Below are 18124 nucleotides of genomic sequence, written 5' to 3'. Positions count from 1 at the left end.
TTCTCCATGCTGGATGGTGGGACTCTGGCAGTGAGCAAGCTCACTAGAGCTTACATTCTAGTGAGGGGAGAAAATAACCAAGCAGAGGTCAAAAAATGCCAGGTGATGGTTAATTCCAGAGTATACAATTTCCTTCTCCCTTCGTCTTTACTGAAACCCTGTAGCTGGAACAGAGCAAAGTCCTCTGCTCAGGGCCTGTTCAGAAGCCCTGGTTGCAGGCTTCCTGTGACTGTTTCATGAAAGGCAGAAGCATGCACACAGGAAGTCATTTTAGTGTCGATAGGGATGACTGGGAGAAGGCCTCCTGGAACTCTCTCCCTGCTCAGTCCGTGTCTTTCTCCCCAAACTTTCCTTGCAGTAGGGGCAAAGTACAAATGCTAACAGGCACTCCCAAGGACATGCCCTGTGGGCACAGGAACCTCAAAGCTAAAAGGGTGAATGAAGAGATGGCAGGACAGAACATGGGAGGAACCTCTGGGTGGGCCTTTGTGGTTGCAGACAAAGCCAAAGTTGCTGCATTAAAAAAAAAATGCCGGGTGAGATTAATGCTGTGAAGGAAAACAGAGCAGAGGAAGGGGGTGCGGAACTGACAAAGGAGGCTGCGGCTGGAGAAATGGTGGTCAGGGGGACTGCAAGGAGGCCACGTCAAGGGAGAGGAGCGAGCTAACTGCTGAGCAGAGTGGAGGGGCAGGGAAGCTTCTAGGCAGGTTGAGTGACATGAACACTCCTGACTTTTTAAATGAATCCTGGGTTGTGTGGAGAACAGAGTGAGTGGAGGCAGAGAGTCTATTAGTAGGCAACTGCATAAGACCGGGCTGGAGATGGTGGTGGCGGACCAGGAGGGAGGTGAATGTAGAGCTGATGAACCTTGTTAATGCATTGGGTGGGGGATGGAAGAGAGAGGAATTGGGGGGCACTCAGTTTGGCTTTGGGCCTTTGGCAGGTGTCTGTTGAAGTTGGGGAAGTGGGAACATCATCTTCGGTCCCTGTCTCTGCCCTCTCTTATCAGGGAGCAGATGGACCCACGGCTCCCTCTGGGAAGTCCTCTGAGCAAGCTGTCAACTGGGGGTTGGTGCTGGCTTGCAAAGATCACAGCAATCCCCTTGGTGGGTCGCTCATGGTGTCTATTGTGGTAGTTACCTGTGAATGCAGTGTTATTTGGTCTTGGGTCTTTGCAGAGGTAGTCAAGTTAAGAGGGGTTCAAATGGGGTCAGGGCCAGTGACTGGTGTCTATAAGAGGAGATTTGAACACAGACACAGAAAGAGGCCCAGGAATGGACACCATGTGAAGACAGAGGGAGCGATTAGAGTGATGTGTCTATACTCCAAGGAGTGCTGCAGGTGGCTGACACCCCCAGAAACTGGGGGGAGTTGGCAACAGATTCTCCCTTGGAGCCTCTAGAGAGAACCAGCTCAGCCAACACCTTGATTTCGGACTTCCAGCCCCCAGACCAAAGAAATAATAAATTCCTGCTGCTTGAAGCCACCCAGTTTCTGGTTCTTTGTTACACCAGTCCCGAGAAAGCAGTGCAACCGCCTGGTATTTGCCCAATACACTGCTGAGTTAAGGCATGTACTTTCTACCCTATTCCACAAAGTTCTCTTATTATGTTGGTGTCTAGATTCCAGAGAGAAGGAAATGAAGGCTCAGAGCTTAGTGGCTTTCCCCAGGTCTTGTAGCTAGTATGTGGTGGAGCTTGGACACGCACCAGGTCTTCTAACTCTAAAATCTGTGCCCTAACCAGGACTCTGCACTGTCAGGGATCCAATTGTAGGTCCCTTTCGCATTTGGATTCACCAGTAAAGTTCATCACAATAAACTTTTTAGCCGGGAGCCCCCAGGCTACTTTCTTTCATTTTTTTTTTGCTGTCACTTGAGTGCTGCCATTTATCACATCTCTCCCAGATGCTTGGTAACAGATGTGGCTTGGAATTTGATAAGAACTTCACTTCAGCACATCCTTTCAATCTGTTTGGAATCCTCCCCCTGGAGAGGGAGGGACAGCTGAACAAACAGCCCACGCCCTCCACGTTGATATCAACGCAGTGGCAACTCCAGAAACTCAGGAGATGATTAATAAAAGTTCATTTCCACTTAAAGGAATCATTTAGAACCAATGCCAGGGTGGTGGCTATTTTTCTGCCATTTTTCTCTCCCATGCCGATGCTTCAGGTGTAGAGGAGATAAGAGCTTGTCAGGCCCCTCCATGCTTGGAAGCAGGGACGTGTCAGTCCTGTGTGTGGGCATCACCATTGCCTAGCATCCTGCCCCCACACGGGGTCCCCACAAAGCTTGTGGATGGATGAACTGGGATCGTGACTGCAGTGCAGACCAAGCTCATCTCACAAATTGAATGAATGGTTTGTTAATGGCTATATGAGAAATGGAAAAAGAAAATGACTTTAGCCTGCAGGATCCCAACCCTCACTGGGCGGTTGGGTAGGAAGAGGTGGAACAGGGCTGGGTTCTGGAGCCGAATGTGACAACCCCCTGAAGCAATTAGCAGCCTGACAGGGGAAGTCATGGAGCTTAGGGCTCAGAGTCAGCCGGTGCTTAGTTAAGAGTGGATTTAGGACCTGGGAGTCCTAGGCAGTGATACTTCTGAGTGGAGTGACTTTGGACAAGACACTTCTCTAAGTCCTGGTTCCCTCAGTGTGAAATTGGGCCAGCAGCAGTAGCCTCGCTACCTGGGCCAACTGTAGTGCAGGGAGGAAGCTGAGAGGTTACCCTAATCTGTCCCCAGCCAGCCTCCTCCCTCGTACTGGCCAGCGCTGTACTGTTTGCTGGATCCTCGGATTCTGCAGAGACCATTGTTTGCTGCATCTCAGAGGGCCGGGAGTGGGGTCTGGAATTTGAGTTCTAGAGCTTGAATACTCGCTTCTTGCAGGACTACTAGGCCAAATATGTGGATCCAGGTAAACCAGGTAATTCTAAGGTAGCACAGTGCTCTTACCTGTGCTCCAAATGTGCCACCCCCATCTCTGCCTCACTGGTCCTGCTGATATTCCAGTCCCAGCTTCACTGCCACTTCTCCAGAGCACCTTTTGCTGACCCATCAAATCAAGTGAAGTCCCCAGGGAAACATTTCTGGAACACAGTGCATTTCTGTGTCAGAGGTTTAATTGCAATGGGCATTGTCATTATTTATGCTGTCATAAATAATGAGGGCAGCAACCTTGTCATTCTGCCTCCCCCAGTGCCTGACTCAGTGCCTGGCATAGCCTAGTTGATGTCTACTGAATGAAAGAATGAATGAATGAGTAAATGAGTGGATGAATTGAACCAGCTGGCCACATCCCAGATAAGACTAGGAAAGGTGATACATTGGGAAAACAAAAAGAGTGTGTTTAACCAAACCCAAGAATAAAACAAACCAGGGTAACAGGTACACTCAGCAGTAGAACATTTAAAGGCAGAGATGAAGGAGTCAGCTAGACCTGAGTTCAGATCCTGGTCCTGGCCCTAACTGAATTGCTCATGTGACAGTTTCCTTACCTTCCCTGAACCTGAGTTTCCTGAAAAGTAGTGTCCTTGCTGTACCTACCTCCTGGGGTCTTGTGTAAAGTAAATGAGAAATAATACATAAAACTGTTAATTGCCACATTGATAAGATTAAAAATATAGTGGCTTTTGATATTATTTGCAAAATATCTCAATGTGTGTGGTGTGCATTTCCTTCAGTCTGACTGCTTCTTCCTCCAGCCTTTCCAGAAGCCTTGGGCCAAATGGTCCTCTTCTACACTCCTAGAGAAGTTTCTTGAGAATGGTCCCTTCAGGTGTCTTTTCCCTCTGGCATTGTCATAACTGGTGGAAATAATAATGTGTCATGAGCCATACTGGTTACCTTGCCCTGATTGTAATCACAGCTACAGGGAGGAAGCCTCAGAACAACAGGAGAGGATGGTAATATATTGCACCAATCATCCCTGTAATTAATGTCCAAGGTCTGTCTTCCTCTATGGAGTGCAGGTTGGAGAATACATCTGCTTGGTTATTACCATATCCTCAGTGCGAGAAGACTCTGAGTGAATACTAAATAACTTAATGAGTAAGATAACAAGTCCCTCAAATACAGTTTTAGCAGGCATTCACTCATACCCTCATTCAACAGCTATTTATTGAACTTCTGATATCTTCTGGGCAATTTCCAGACTCTTGGATTGCACCAGTGAACCAAACAGTCACAGAAACCTGCCCTCATGGGGGTTATATTCTGGCCATGTTGGTTGGGCATTGATACATGTTCCCAAAGGGATCCCTTCTAGGTCATCAATCTGGGAACCATTCTCTACTGATGGGGTACAGCCATTCAAAGTATGAGGTCCATGGAAAAGATCATCTGAGGTTGCAGTGTCAACACAGGGTGTGGATTCGAGTGAGCACTAGCAGCTGCCCGAGGCTTTCCTGGGACCTTCCACCCACCCTTACATGCTTGCCTGCTTTTCCAGGTCATGCTCTCAGAGCGAAAAGGCACAGATGAGCTCTATGCTGTGAAGATCCTGAAGAAGGACGTGGTGATCCAGGACGATGATGTGGAGTGTACGATGGTGGAGAAGCGGGTGCTGGCCCTGCCTGGGAAGCCGCCGTTCCTCACCCAGCTGCACTCCTGCTTCCAGACCATGGTAACTGTCAGGACCCTGGCCATTCCCCCCCAGGGTTTTGGCGCCTTTCCTTTTCTAAGTCATCTTAGTAATGTGGGATCTGGGCGAGGGCCTCAGTTTCTTCATCTGTAAAATGGATGGACAGTCATAGCCACGTCCTGTAGTTGTTGCAAAAAGGAATGAGATTATACGAGGAGTGCTGTAACCTGTGCTTGGTACCTGGAAAATGCTCACTGGTTATTGGTTATTGATTATTCAATACACAGACATTTAGCATTGGCCTTGGTCTTCACCAAGTGCTGGGGAAAGAATTAAGTAAGCTAGGTCCTATTTGGGGAATATTTATGGTCTTATTGCACAGGAAATAATGACAAAACATGCAAAAGGTGATGTGATAGCATGCATTTGGACTGGCGGATGGTCCAGAGATTACACCTGATTGCCAGAATGGTGTCTGATTTTGGGTGGAAAAAAAAGATTTTCCACTGCAAACAGTTTCTCCAAATCCCAAACAATATTCCTTACCACAGGCCATCAAGGAAGTAAACATTTTAGGCAAATGTTTACAGTGATCTCTGAGGGACCAGTGGTTCACCAACCTCTTTTTGGTGTCTGTTGAGTGATAAGGTTTTCCCAGAATGTCGTTTGTGCTACTGCAGACAGAATCAAATGCTGGAATAGTGTTTGCCCAGGTAAGGAGCATGTGCTGCTATGTGAAATGGACCCGGGCAGTATTAAGGGTAATTCTGGGCGGGGGTGGGAGGGTATAGATTTTAAATTACATGCCCCTTGCAATTCTCTTTAAAGTCTTCTGAGCATTCAGGGAGAGAACACTGGCTCTCCGTGCTAGCAAGCCTGTCACATCTTAACAAAGAGAGAGGATCAGGCTTCTGGCTCTGGGCTTTAGAAAATAGCAGTTTCTAAATCATTGCTTGGCTTTTTGTTTATATATTGTTTTACAGATTTCTTCCATTATGACAGCACTGTAAGTCTTTTAGTTCTTAGATTTGAACAGAGATATTAAAAAACAAATATAGAAAGCCACGTAAAATAGCTGTTGTGGTAATGAGTTCTTACAAGGTTGCATTTCTTAGACCACCATTCAGGTCTGGGAGCCTGAATGGCTGCATTCTATTTTTTTTTAAAGATTTATTTATTTATGCATATAAGAACTGGGGTACAGGCCTCTCTCATGTGTGGCATGAGAGAATTTACCAGAGACAGAGTGGGGAGCAGAACAGGCAGACTGACTGAAATACACTGCTGAGGGGAGCAGCGGGCGAGTCAGGAGAGGTCTGCTGCACCATGTGGGTAGCTCCCTGGCTGGGGACTGAACTCATGCTTCAGTGGCTATGGATAGCTTCATAGGTTGCACCTTAACCCCTCGTGCCACCAGGGAGGTCCTTCTCTGCATTCTAATCTCAATCTCCTTCCAGTGGCTGCTTGACCTCTTCATATGTCATTACAGTCTTGTCACAACCGTAGTTTAATCTATTGTTTTCAGAAGAACTGGGGTGTAGTCCAGATGTGCGGGGGATGAGAGAATTCACCAGAACAGGGCAGGGAGCAGAACAGGTGGATTGACTGAAATACACTGCTGAGGAGAGCAGAGGGCGTACAGGAGAGGTCTGCTGCGCCATGTGGGTAGCTCCCTGGCAAGGATGGAACTCAGGCCATGGCAGTGATAGTGCTGAGGCTTAATCCCTAGGCCCCCAGGGAGACCCTGCTACCATGGTTTAATCTTCTCCACTTGTAGACATTTGATGTCTCTACGTCTTTGAATATAGTGATTCCACCTCTCCCCTCCCATTCTTATTTCTTGTTGAAGATCTTGGGCTGCTTGACTCAGAGCATTTCCATGGTCTGGATTTTGGGCATCTCCACACATTTCCTCTGTCCTCTGTCCTTATGCAAATCAGTAGTTGAGCACAGAGGCTCTGGCAGACTCGGCAAGACTGTAGGAGGGTGTGTGTGCTTTCATTCGAAAGCACATAGTGTCCACTCACTCTCTTCTGGTGATGTTGCCAAGTGCTGATGCTCTGTACCTGGGTCTATTGATTCACTAACATGGTAAGATGGTAGTATCCGAATTCCATCATCTCTTCTTCTTTTTTTTATTTAAATATTTTGTTTTATATAATTCTTACATCTTTTTTCATCTTTGTACAATGTATGCATTTTCATTTTGGTTATATTCCCCCTACAATTGCACCCCCCTTATTTTGACTCTAGTCCTTCCTTTCCCTGCCCCTCCCCCCATATCATCTCTTTTTCATTTTTCACTTGAAATGCTTTTTTTTTTTTTTTTTTTTTTTTTTTTATAGAGGCATGCTTTATTTATTTATTTATTTGGTTGGTTGGTTGGTTGGTTGGTTATACATGCACTGGGTACAGTCAGAAGTGTGGGAGGGTGAGAGAATTCACCAGAGCACCAGAGCCAGAGCGGGAGCAGAGCAGGCAGAAGGACTGAGGTACACTGCTGAGGGGAGCAGCGGGCGGCAGGAGAGGTCTGCGCGCCATGTGGGACCCTCCTCTGGTGGCCGGGGAGCAGCTGGGGATCGAACCGGCGATGCAGAGGCTGCGGGCAGCTTCGCAACCCCGCGCTCAACCATTGCGCCACCGGGGAGGCCCACTTGAAATGCTTTTATAAAGAGAGGTCTCCCCTCATCTATGGCCTGGTTCCCTGGTGGGGCAGTTCATATAGAAAAGGGAAACTAAAGCTTGGTTCTTTCCCTTTATAGAAGAGTCTTCATGGATTGGTTCATTATTAGCTTTCTATGGTGAGTGAAGCTTTCTGCGTAAATATAAGCTTTGAGTAAGCGGACAGTCAGTGGAAAGAAAAGTATTAAGTGAGCAGTAATGCACATTATATGGGGACTTGGCAAAGACTAGGAAGGAGGGGTTTACCCCTCTCTAGACCAGATCGCTGAATTTAATGGGGGCCAGAGGTGTTTGGTCCTAAAGGTACTCAAGGGGTGGCAGAAACAGACTCTTAAACCTGTGTACCCTTTATTCCCATGCCTGCTGCTTTGCCCACTGGTGGACCCAGGTCAACTCACAGATGTCACTAGAGGGAGGACAGTTTCTGGTTAATTGACAAGGATAGACCCACATGGAGATCTTGTTCTCAAGGTGGAGGCTGGACTGACTTGGAGCAGCAGTTTTCCTTTTCAGTTGGATGTGTTGAGATTGCAGGAAGTTAGTCATTTGTGACTAATATTCGTTAAGGTATAATATCTTCGTTTGTAATTTATTGCTTGAAAAAATGACAAGGCAAGGTGAATTTGAGGTCATTCCTTTTAATATTGAGCCACCTCTCCTCCCTTGTATGTCGATGTGCTTTCTGGAATCAGATGGTAGGGCTCACTTGACACGAAAATGGTGTCATGTTCTGCATTCCCTCAAGGAGCCTCACATGCCAGGCCAGAGAGGTTAAAGGCAGAGAGAGCATAGGACAGGTGAGTTCCGTGGCTCCTGATCTTGCATGGGGTGAATGCCCCAGGTTGGAGAGTTTTACCATTCAGCAGGGCCAGGGATGGAACCCACTGCTTGTTTTGTGTCTTTGGACTGTGTTGTTCGGTGAGGGGTGGGAATGTGAAACTTCAAATACTGACATGGCGCTTGGCTTGGGGAGACGTGCTCACTGCCAGCGAGATGCCTCCTGGGGGACGAGCAGACACCCCTCGGTCTCATCTCTCCTTGGCTGCACATGCTCATTGAGTGAAGAGGCTCCATGTAAGTTATTTATTGGGTAACCATTTATATTTTTATTTCATATACGTTTATTTTAAAGACTTCCAATAATGCTTAGTGTGTGCATGTGAAGCACAGGGCTGACAATTTTAAACTGCTGACAATTTGGACCCTCAAACTGTCAGCCCTGGTACATTTCACAGCCCTGGTACATTTCAGGGCCAGGACCTGAGCCCAGGCAGCATGACTCCAAGAGGCTTTTCCATGTAAACCCTATGTTCTGAGGTCTTTTGTGTGTGTTGAGTGGGAATCACCCCATTTCTGATGGCCTGACCTCCCTGGGGCATTCCTCCAGCAGCCAGCCTTTGTCCAGGCAATGGCAGGGTCCTGAGCTCTCACCCAGCTTTGCTCACCTCTCACCTGCTGGGAAACGCCGGAGAGCTCCATCCCTCAGCTTACCCATCTCTGGAGCAGACTTGGCTCTTCCATCTGAGCAACTTCCTTTGTGTAGACCTTCCAAAACTCTGTTCCATTCTAGCTGCACAGGGAAATAGCACTCATCCCACTTTGTAGGTGAAAAGGTTGCAGTTTCCTTCCACCCAGTGTGGCATCACCATGCACCCAACTTAGAGCCCAAGGCTTTGTTACTGCCTTATGTGGTCTAATACCTTAAATGGTCTTAACCGTAGTGGTAAATCAACAAAAAGCAGTAGCTAGTGACACCTCAGCAGGTGTCAGGCTCTGTGCCAAGACTAAGGGATGCTTAATTTTGTCCTCCCAACACTCTCTGGAGTAAGCACCTTACTCTCCCCAATGTATAGATGTGGGCGATGATATTCAGAGTTGTGAAGTAACTCAGGCATAGTCACCCTGTTGCTACCTTGTAGCGCAGGACTTTATCCTGCAGGAACTCCAGAACCTCAAGCTGGAAGCGTTTGCTGTCCTGCTCTGCCTTCCTCAGATTCCATCTCTAATTCATAAACAATCATCACTTGCATGATCACAGCTTGTCATCACCTAAACGCTAAGAATTACAGTCCATGTTTTGCATGATGAAGCCTCAGAAAGATGAAATGGTCCAGGGCACACAGGTTTCCTAAAGCCTCTTCAGATGTTCTGTCCTGTGAAAGAGTCACCTGCTTACCCCACCAGACATTGCAATACTGGGAAAGAATCTTGGTGGAAGTGATCTTTTAATTTTTTTTTAAAGATTTATTTATTTATGCATACAAGAACTGGGGTGTAGGCCAGAGAGGCAGGGTCTGTGTTTGTGAGAGCATTCATCAGAGATAGAGTGGGGAGCAGAACAGGCAGATCTACTGAAATACACTGCTAAGGGTGAGAGAGGAGAGGTTTGCTTCCATATGTGGGTAGCTCCCTGGCCAGCTGGGGATCAAACTCATGCTGCAGTGGCTGGCAATAGCTTGATAGCGCTGTCTTTAACATCTGAGCCACCAGGGAGGCTCATGAGCCTTCCCTGAGGAGGGGTGTCACTTCCAGATCACCTTGCCTCCCCCACAACAGTTTGTCACACATTTGCAATGCTCCCTAAATTAAAAAGATCACTTCTGGGCCTCCCTGTCTCACCCGCTGCTCCCCTCAGCAGTGTATTTCAGTAGATCTGCCTGTTCTGTTTCCCCCTAAAAAAGTTAATCATTACTGTCAGTTTACAGAGGGTCTTAATGCTTATTGATTCTGCCAACAAATATTTATTTGTTGAAATACATGTGTCAGAGCCCAGTTGCATAACTGGGAGAGGCATCTCAAGAAACAGATGAGATTAAGTCCCTGATTCTTTGAAATTTTCATTCTAGTGGGAGAGACAGATAACAAACAATAGTGACAAGATATCAAAGGGAGAGAGAGGGATAGATAGAGACTGAGAGATGCTTTTTTTGAAGGGATGATCAAGGAAGATCTTTCTGATAGTGGTGACATTTGAGCAGAGACGAGAGTGAGTTTGGAAGCGGGGCATGTGGCTATCTGGGGGCAAAGTTTTCTAGACAGTAGAAGAGTGTGTGGAAAACCCTCAGTGGCAGGGACATGCCCAGCATGTTTGAGGAGCAGCCAGGAGGCCAGGATGGCCTGAGTGGATTGTCATTTTGTATTTTGTGACCCAGAATTTCCTTATGAATCAGCTACCTTAAAAAAAAAAATGACATATCTAGTATAACATGCTGCAAATGTGATTTTTTTTCTTGCTAGTGACTTAGAATTTTGAAGATAAAAGATCCTAAATAAAATTAAAAAAAACCTTAAGGTGTTCCTAGCAGATAAAAGGGGGAAAGACCACTATGCAAAACATCTTGGGTCATTCTTAGAATGATGCGAATTTAATTTTTAAAAGCATGTTTAGAAAAACAAAGTTGCATCAGAAATATTCTTAGACAATTGGATTCAAAAACTCTTAAAAATATTTTGTGTGGCACAGTGTTAACAGAAAACATAGACTATTAAATTCCATTTAACAGACAGCTCTAGACGTGTTAAAATGGAATCTGCACATGGAAAAAAATCAGGAAGAGACACAGATAAATCAAAACATTGATTCAATTTAGGGAGTGGTCTGTGCCTGCCCTAGCCACTGCCCCTAACCCCCCCAAATCCTGTCTTCCTTTGAATTTATATTATTTCAGAAATATCTAATATAAAACAGTTTAGAAAGTGTTTAATGTGGCACAAGGTAGCAAAAGGTAATACCCAAAGATATGTAAAAACCATTAAAAGGGAATTGAATTTTTTGGCAAGCTACTCATTTAGGTGAGTGGGGACTGATGAGATGAACGGGGTTTAGGTGGGTTGTTCTAGAAGCACAGAGATAAGCATGAGCTCCTCAGTCAAAGAAATCTGGGTCTGTGATTGCTGGCTGTATGGTCTCCAGGAAGTTACTTAAAAGCTCTGAATGTTGGTTTCATCGTCTTTAAAGTGGGCGTTATAAATAAGGATTAGGAGAGATGATGTACCAAGTGCATAATGAATGCTAAATGGAGGCTACTTGTATTATGAGAGCCGGGCTGGAGGGCACCTTGCTGCATAGGCACAAAGAGGATTATGTTTCCTCTGGTCCTTCTGCAGTTTTTCCCAGGGACCATTGTCAGCCCAGCACATTCATGCAATTTCCCAACTGCTAGTGGGCACAGGCAGTTAAGTCTCCTTAGCAAAATAGCTATTTTAAATGTTTTCTTTTCAATTGAACATATGCACTTTTTTTTTAAAGAATAGAATTAGATTTTATGAGTCATTGAAGGACAGAAGTTACTTCCTCCCCAAATTTGCTGTCGTGGCCCAACAGAACTCAATTGCAAGGCATGCTGGGAAGAGCATCAACCCAGAACACAAGAGGGGTTAGGGAGGGGTTGTGAGGATAATGAATTCTGCTGTGTGGATGGCATGTCCCATTGAGTCCCGAGGGGTCGTGGTAACTTGGAGTCAGCTGTGGGCTGGCAGTGATATCCAGGGATATAGTTTGATGTAAGAATATTGCTGGTGGAAGTTCTGGCAGTAGTCTCAGTGACTGTTGGGCTGCCAGGAGCAAAGCACCCCCAATCTCCAAACTAGCTCATGTTAAGAAAAATAAAAGAGTTATATTGGAGGGGAACAAACCAAAGACAAAGATGCATCTGAGCCCCTTGGTAACTTCAAAGCTTTCTAGAATAGGCCTCTGTTTCTTTCTTGCTTTCTATTTCCCTGCTCATGGTAACATGGCTTCTCTAGCCCCTGGCGAGTCTGCCTAGCCTCCAAATCCCCTGATTCTAATTCATACTCAGAAGAGAGAGACTCTGAATGGTTCAGCGTAGGTTAGGTGTTTTCTTCCAATCAGCTGGCAATTGACTACGACTAACTTGATAGGAATCTTTAAAAAGGGCTTGTACCTACAGGGAATGATTACTTGGTGCTCCCACAAGGAGTAAGATGCCATCTTGAGTCCAAAGAGGCTGATTGGGTTGGAGCAGGACTTAGCTTGCTGCTGGCCATAAAAGCATGGCAGGCACTATCACGATTAATCCATGACCCGCTTAGAAAATCATGAAAGATCATTAAATAGGCAAACTCTTACTCCAGCTTGCCTTAGAACATGGCGCACAGGGTGTTCCCACATTGTTGATTTTCTGTGTCATGGTATCTTATTGAAAGTGGCAGGTCTGCCCCGGCACCCAGGGCCATGGTGTCACACCCGCTTTCAGCTGTCTTGGAGGGAGAGTGAATTCCCTGCCCTAACCACCTCCCTTCCTAATTCTGCACATGGCATCCAGTCATGTTTAAAATGAGACTGTCCTCGCTCTCACATCCCAAATTTGGGAAATTCTATCCAGCCATTTTGCATGGTACACTGACAGACGGTTACCTTTATTTACTTACTGATTCAATGTGAGAGGTAAAGGAGAAAGGGAATTTAAAATGAATTGAAGTCATTTTGTGATTAGAGGACAACGCAATGTGTAATGAAGAACAGCAACATTAACCACGACGCTTTGAAAGAAACACTGAGAGTTGAGCAGACTGGCTAGTTTGAAGAGAAAGATGGTGAGCTTGCCTTGCTGAGCTTTTAATTGGAGTTGACAGTGGAACACCCACGTCGAAACGTCCTGTGGCCAGCTGGAGCTGCTGGGAACTCAGGAGACGGGAAGATAGAATATAAGTCAGGATTCATCAACCCAGAATGATGAGAGTTGAAGTTTTGGGCTCTGACGAGTCCTTTTTGGGAAACTGAGTAAATAAGGGGGCACTGAACTGGATCTTGAGCTGATTCTCTTGCTCTTCCTACATATATGAACATGTCTATGTATACATATATACATATATATTTTATTTTATTTTCATGTAATAGAGTCTAGCAAATAAGTCCAAATCAAAAACAACTCCATGTGGCTTTAAGAAATATCTTTGGAGACTTTAAAATAATTTTATAAGCAGAGTGAGAACACAGTCAAATTTCAGGGCACTGTGGGGAAAAACAATTAGTAAAAATTGGAGGGAGTGGCGAAGGACTAGTTTGTTAGGTGAAACCACTGGAGCTCACTTTATGCCTCTCAGGCAATTTCTTGGATCACATTCTGCTTTGATTATGGTTTGCATTCATTGCATTGTTTTAACCAAAATTTTGAATTCTCTGAGGGCAAGGCCTTTATCTTTTTCATTATCTTTGCCCTTTTTTCACCTAATACCATGACTTGCAAAAATAAATTCTCAATGAAACTTGTAAAATTCACTTTTCTGCTCAATATTGGCTCTAGTTTGCCTCCAGCGGTGTTTTCCAAATTTCAATGTTCCTTATGTTGGAGTGGGAGATGAACTTGGTCGTGTGTGGACAAATTGCATTTATTTTAAAAAATAAGTCATCTAAGGGATTGATGTACCAAAGCCAGACTGGATAGAGCACAGTCGATAGGCCCCAGATATCATTTATTTTTTACAGACACAATAAATTGCTATTTATGACTTTGGTATGATGTTTAAAAATTTTTAAATAAAAAAGTTTTTTAAAAAGGCAAGTTAGTAAAAATATTTCCAAATAGGCAAATTTTAGTAGACAAGGCAGACAAATATGGTAAAGCTCTTGAAGCTGGTGGGCGAGACAGCCAGAGTTTGGGCAGGGTTTAGCCTCCTGCCAGGGAGGGTGCCACCTGTGCCTATAGAATCAGGGGCTTCAGATGTTATGTTTTTCACAACAACAGTAAACCATAAAGCTATAAAGGTGAAAACATCTGTACCCATAGCCCCTCCAAAATCATCTCCCACCCTATTTTGGGAAAGATAGTTATTTGGAAATGTGCCTGCTCTCCCCACTGGTCTAGGGAATCCTTAACATGGGGCATTAATCGTGGATTATTCACACAGCATCTCTGGCAGTAGAACAGTGCCTGGCGTACAGTGAGCACCACTGTTTGTCCAGAAAGTGCAAGGACAGCCAGATGCCAGTCGTAACGTTGAATAGCTGAGACACTGGTGTGCCCCAGCCAGGCTTAGCACAGACCAGAGAGGTCTCAGGGTTTCCCCAAATACAGTTAGTGGTGGAAACAAGCCACAAAACACAGCAATGCCCACAGTGGATCCCCCCGCCTTGTTGGGATTCTGACTAATGAGTTTGGGGGGCAAGTTGAGTTCTTCCAAGTAGAAAGCAAGCAAGTGAAATCTCTCCCTCGTTCCTTTCTCTGTGGCCGATGCCATCTGCTAGTTTTAAAAATAATTTTTAAAAGCAAGTGTTTTGGTTTTCTTCAATGTGCAGCAAAGACAGATACTATTTTTAGGCTTGTTTTCTATCAACCCCAACCCCCCCCAACACCCGAAACCAGGGGCTGGGTGTCGGCAGTGCTGGCTGACTGTCTCCTCTGCCACTATCTCGCAGGTGACCTTTATGCGAGTCTCATCTGCGTTGGGCACTGACAGCACAAGTGAGCACTTTGCCTCTTGGTACACATGTTGAGAGGAGTCATCAGGTCCTTTGACATTTCAAAAAAGCTCCAGTAGCCCATACTCCTGCCCTGTGAACCTCCAGCTCTGTCCAACATGTGGCTAAAGCCCTCTGCACCTTCCCTCCCCTCTGGACTGGAGACTCCGGGAGGCGAGGACTCTCCTGCACAACCATGCAATGTCTGGTGCAGAGCCTAATACCAGGTGGCAAACGTGGACTCTGGAACCGTACGGGGTTCAAGCCCTGGCTCTGTGGCTTAATAGCTGAGTGACCCTTAGTATGTTACTTTCTCTTTCTCAGCTGCAAATGTCATGTCTTTGAAAGGGACAGGATAGTAATACTGTTGGGCTGTTTTGAGAGCAAATGAGACCAAATATAGAAAGTTCTTTGCTAGCATCATGATAAGTAGCTTAACTTCATTATTGCTGTTATTCCAATTTTTGGACACTTAGTACACATTTGACAGATGCACATAAGGCCTGTATAAGATAAAGCTGTAAGGAAGATTCCCTGCAATTATGTTATTAGGTAAAACTGATCTACAGTGCTGGGTATGTCTTAGGGGCTATAGGTTCAAACCTCTGCAGATAAGTGTTTTCAAACCATGCCCACTGCCAAACCTCCAGTAATCCTGCAGTTGGCCTCCTCCCTGGCCCACCTCTGCCCCTACACCCTCCTCTTCTGGTTACCTCAGTTGTGTGTTCAGATTATCAACGGTTTGTTATTGGTTTAGTCTTTTTTTTTTTTAATTAATTAATTAATTAATTAATGCAAGCATTGGATACAGTCAGAATCGCGGGAGTGTGAGAGAATTCACCAGAGCCAGAGGGGAGAGCAGAGCAGGCAGACTGACTAAGTACACTGTTGAGGGGAGCAGCGGGCGGCAGGAGAGGTCTGCGCGCCATGTGGGACCCTCGCCCAGTGGCCGGGGATCGAACTGGTGCTGTAGAGGCTGCGGGCAGCCTTGTAACCCAGAGCCGCTGCGCCACCGGGAAGGCCCCTATTGGTTTAGTCTTGTCTGACCCTTTTTTTTTTTTTTTTTTTTTTTTGGGTTTCTCTCTCTTCCACATAGAAGTGACATCAGCTGGTATTTGTATTTTTTTCTTCCGACTTAGTTTGCTTAGCACCATCCCTGAAAGCTCCCTCCATGTTGTTGCAAATGGAAAGTGTTAATTTTTTTTTAATAGCTGAGTAATATTCTTTCCATCCCATTGCTTGAGTGTCCCCACGACATGGGACTGGCTTCCCTGAAAGTGAGTAGCCCAAGAGGGAGCAAAGTGGAAGCTGTACTTTCTTTTATGACCCAGTCCTGAAAGTCACACATAGACCTTTTTGATAGCCTGTTGCTTATACAGTCGGGCCTAATCCCTATGGGACAGGATTACGTTAACACCAAGGGATCAAGATCACCGAGGCTGGTGACTTCCACTCCCCATTACCTGTAATGTGATTTCTTAATCTTTCCTACTCTATTAGCTTTAACCTAAACAGTAAGATCCATTAAGTCCCAAGATTAATGAGCTAATTATATTTTCTGGTATAGACAAACATAAACTTAAATAAAGAGTTAATTTAAAAAAAAAATTGTGCATCACCTATACTTATTTGCATACTTTCAGTGGTACAAATACTCCGCTTGGGGAAACAGAAGGCCTGGCAAATTAGGGACTGTCATAGACATCTGAGAGTTTCGATCATAAATCCCAGCTATTATTCCCTGCTCTCCATTTGGAAGCTGCAGTGCTCCAGGATGTTGATGTTGCTATTTGGTCTCTTCTTCCAGGACCGCCTGTACTTTGTGATGGAGTACGTGAATGGGGGCGACCTCATGTACCACATCCAACAAGTTGGCCGGTTTAAGGAGCCTCATGCTGTGTAAGTGAGAACCATGTCTTTCCCTGGGGATAAATGGGTGGGTTGTTCATTCCTTTGGGGTTTTAACTGAATAGGAATTTTAAACATCTTGAGCTACTTCTAAAGAAATGTGTGACCAGGGGCAAAGGATGTCCTGCTTGATCTGGGATGCTTCTTTCTCTCCTGACAGCAGCTGAGAACCTGACACTCAAAACCCCCAGTTGCTTCTTTATCTCTAATTAGTTATAATAAGAGTTATAAGGTATAGCTTTATCTCTAGTCTCTTGCCCCTGATTCTCAAGGAAAGGCCTGTAGCTTCCTCAGGGAATGTCACTGTAGGTTTTGTTTATTCATTGGCCAATATTAACTGAGAGCTTGCACTGGGCCAAGTCCTAAGTGCTTTGCAGCTATTGTCCCATTTAATCCTGAGAACCACCTAGGGGTCCGTGTTCTCATCTCCACTTTACAAATGAGGAAACAGACCAGAGAGCTTTTTGAAACTTGCTCAAGATCACAGAGCTAGCATGAGGCACATCCAGATTTCTGACCCAAATCCTTTTTGCTCATGTTCTCTGTCCTACATCACTCTCCCTCTTGGATGCTTTCCCTCCAGGGGCCTGAGGATCAAGTGGTGTGGTGGCTCTGCTCTGTGGCTCTTGGGATGGGGAAGACTGACTCTGGGCTTTGGAAATGTGCTTCCCCTGCTGAGTCCATTCTGTCCCTTTCAGTCCCCAAGGCAGTCAGTCTCTTCTTTTTAGAACACAAATCTCACCTGCCTAGAACAGGAACATAGCAAGTCTTAGGAATTAGCAATGTTAACCTCTTCTGGGGAGTTTGTTATGATCTTGCTGCCCCTCTAAGATGACACTGGGGCTCATGTAGAACCCCATCCTTTCATTCCAGAGGCTTTCTAACTCTTGCTCAATTCAGCCCCGCTGGCTGAGGTTATGAGCACTGTATTCCCACAGGGTTTGCAAGCTTGTGCTTCCAGATCTTGCCCTTTGCAGATCTTGGTGGAAATTCTAATGACACCATAAGGTTGACTCTCTTCTTCTATTTCCAACATCTTGTTGACCACAGGCCTTCATCTCATTACACACAGGCATAGTTCCCCAAAGCCCTGTCCATCCCTTGCAGTATGGCTGGGCATTCTGGTCCCCTCAGAACCTCTTTCCTTCCAGTACTTCATTGAGAGCATCACACAGACGCTGCTCCCAGTCCTGCCTGTGCCCTCACCAGCTCTGTATTTGACTGAGTTATTTCTTGACTCTGAGGCTGTTTCCTCATCTAAGGAGGAGAGAAGTAATACTTGGATTTACTGCATATGATTATGATTAGGATTAAACCAGATGATAACCCAAAATGATGCTAGGTAGATGCAAGCCTCCTAAGATATTTTAGCTTGGTGTCATCTGGAACCATCATTCTCCATCCAGTCCATCATGTCTCATGGGCTTCTCTCCACTAAGCAGTTGACTGAACCTCTGCCCACCCCCAATTTTTCCTTAAGGCAATCTCCTAGCTCTTTAAACCCTGTCGGTCCACTCACACTGTCACCCCTCA

General features: G+C 45.5%; 1 protein-coding gene across 3 annotated transcripts in view; it reads left to right on the top strand.

Annotated features, from left to right (window-relative positions):
• The window catches only part of PRKCB (protein kinase C beta), a 283543-nt gene that overhangs the window by 224492 nt on the left and 40927 nt on the right, over positions 1–18124 (top strand). For all 3 annotated transcript variants that reach the window (XM_054693796.1, XM_054693795.1, XM_037507406.2), the window contains 2 exons: positions 4450–4623; positions 16491–16582. In XM_054693796.1, the coding sequence (XP_054549771.1) occupies positions 4450–4623; positions 16491–16582 (266 nt within the window). The remainder of the gene's footprint in view (positions 1–4449; positions 4624–16490; positions 16583–18124) is intronic.

This window comes from Talpa occidentalis, unplaced genomic scaffold (genome assembly GCF_014898055.3).
Source record: "Talpa occidentalis isolate TD23 unplaced genomic scaffold, MPIMG_talOcc4v2.1 talOcc4.12, whole genome shotgun sequence".
NCBI lineage: Eukaryota > Metazoa > Chordata > Mammalia > Eulipotyphla > Talpidae > Talpa > Talpa occidentalis.
This window is presented reverse-complemented; position numbering and strand designations above follow the sequence as displayed.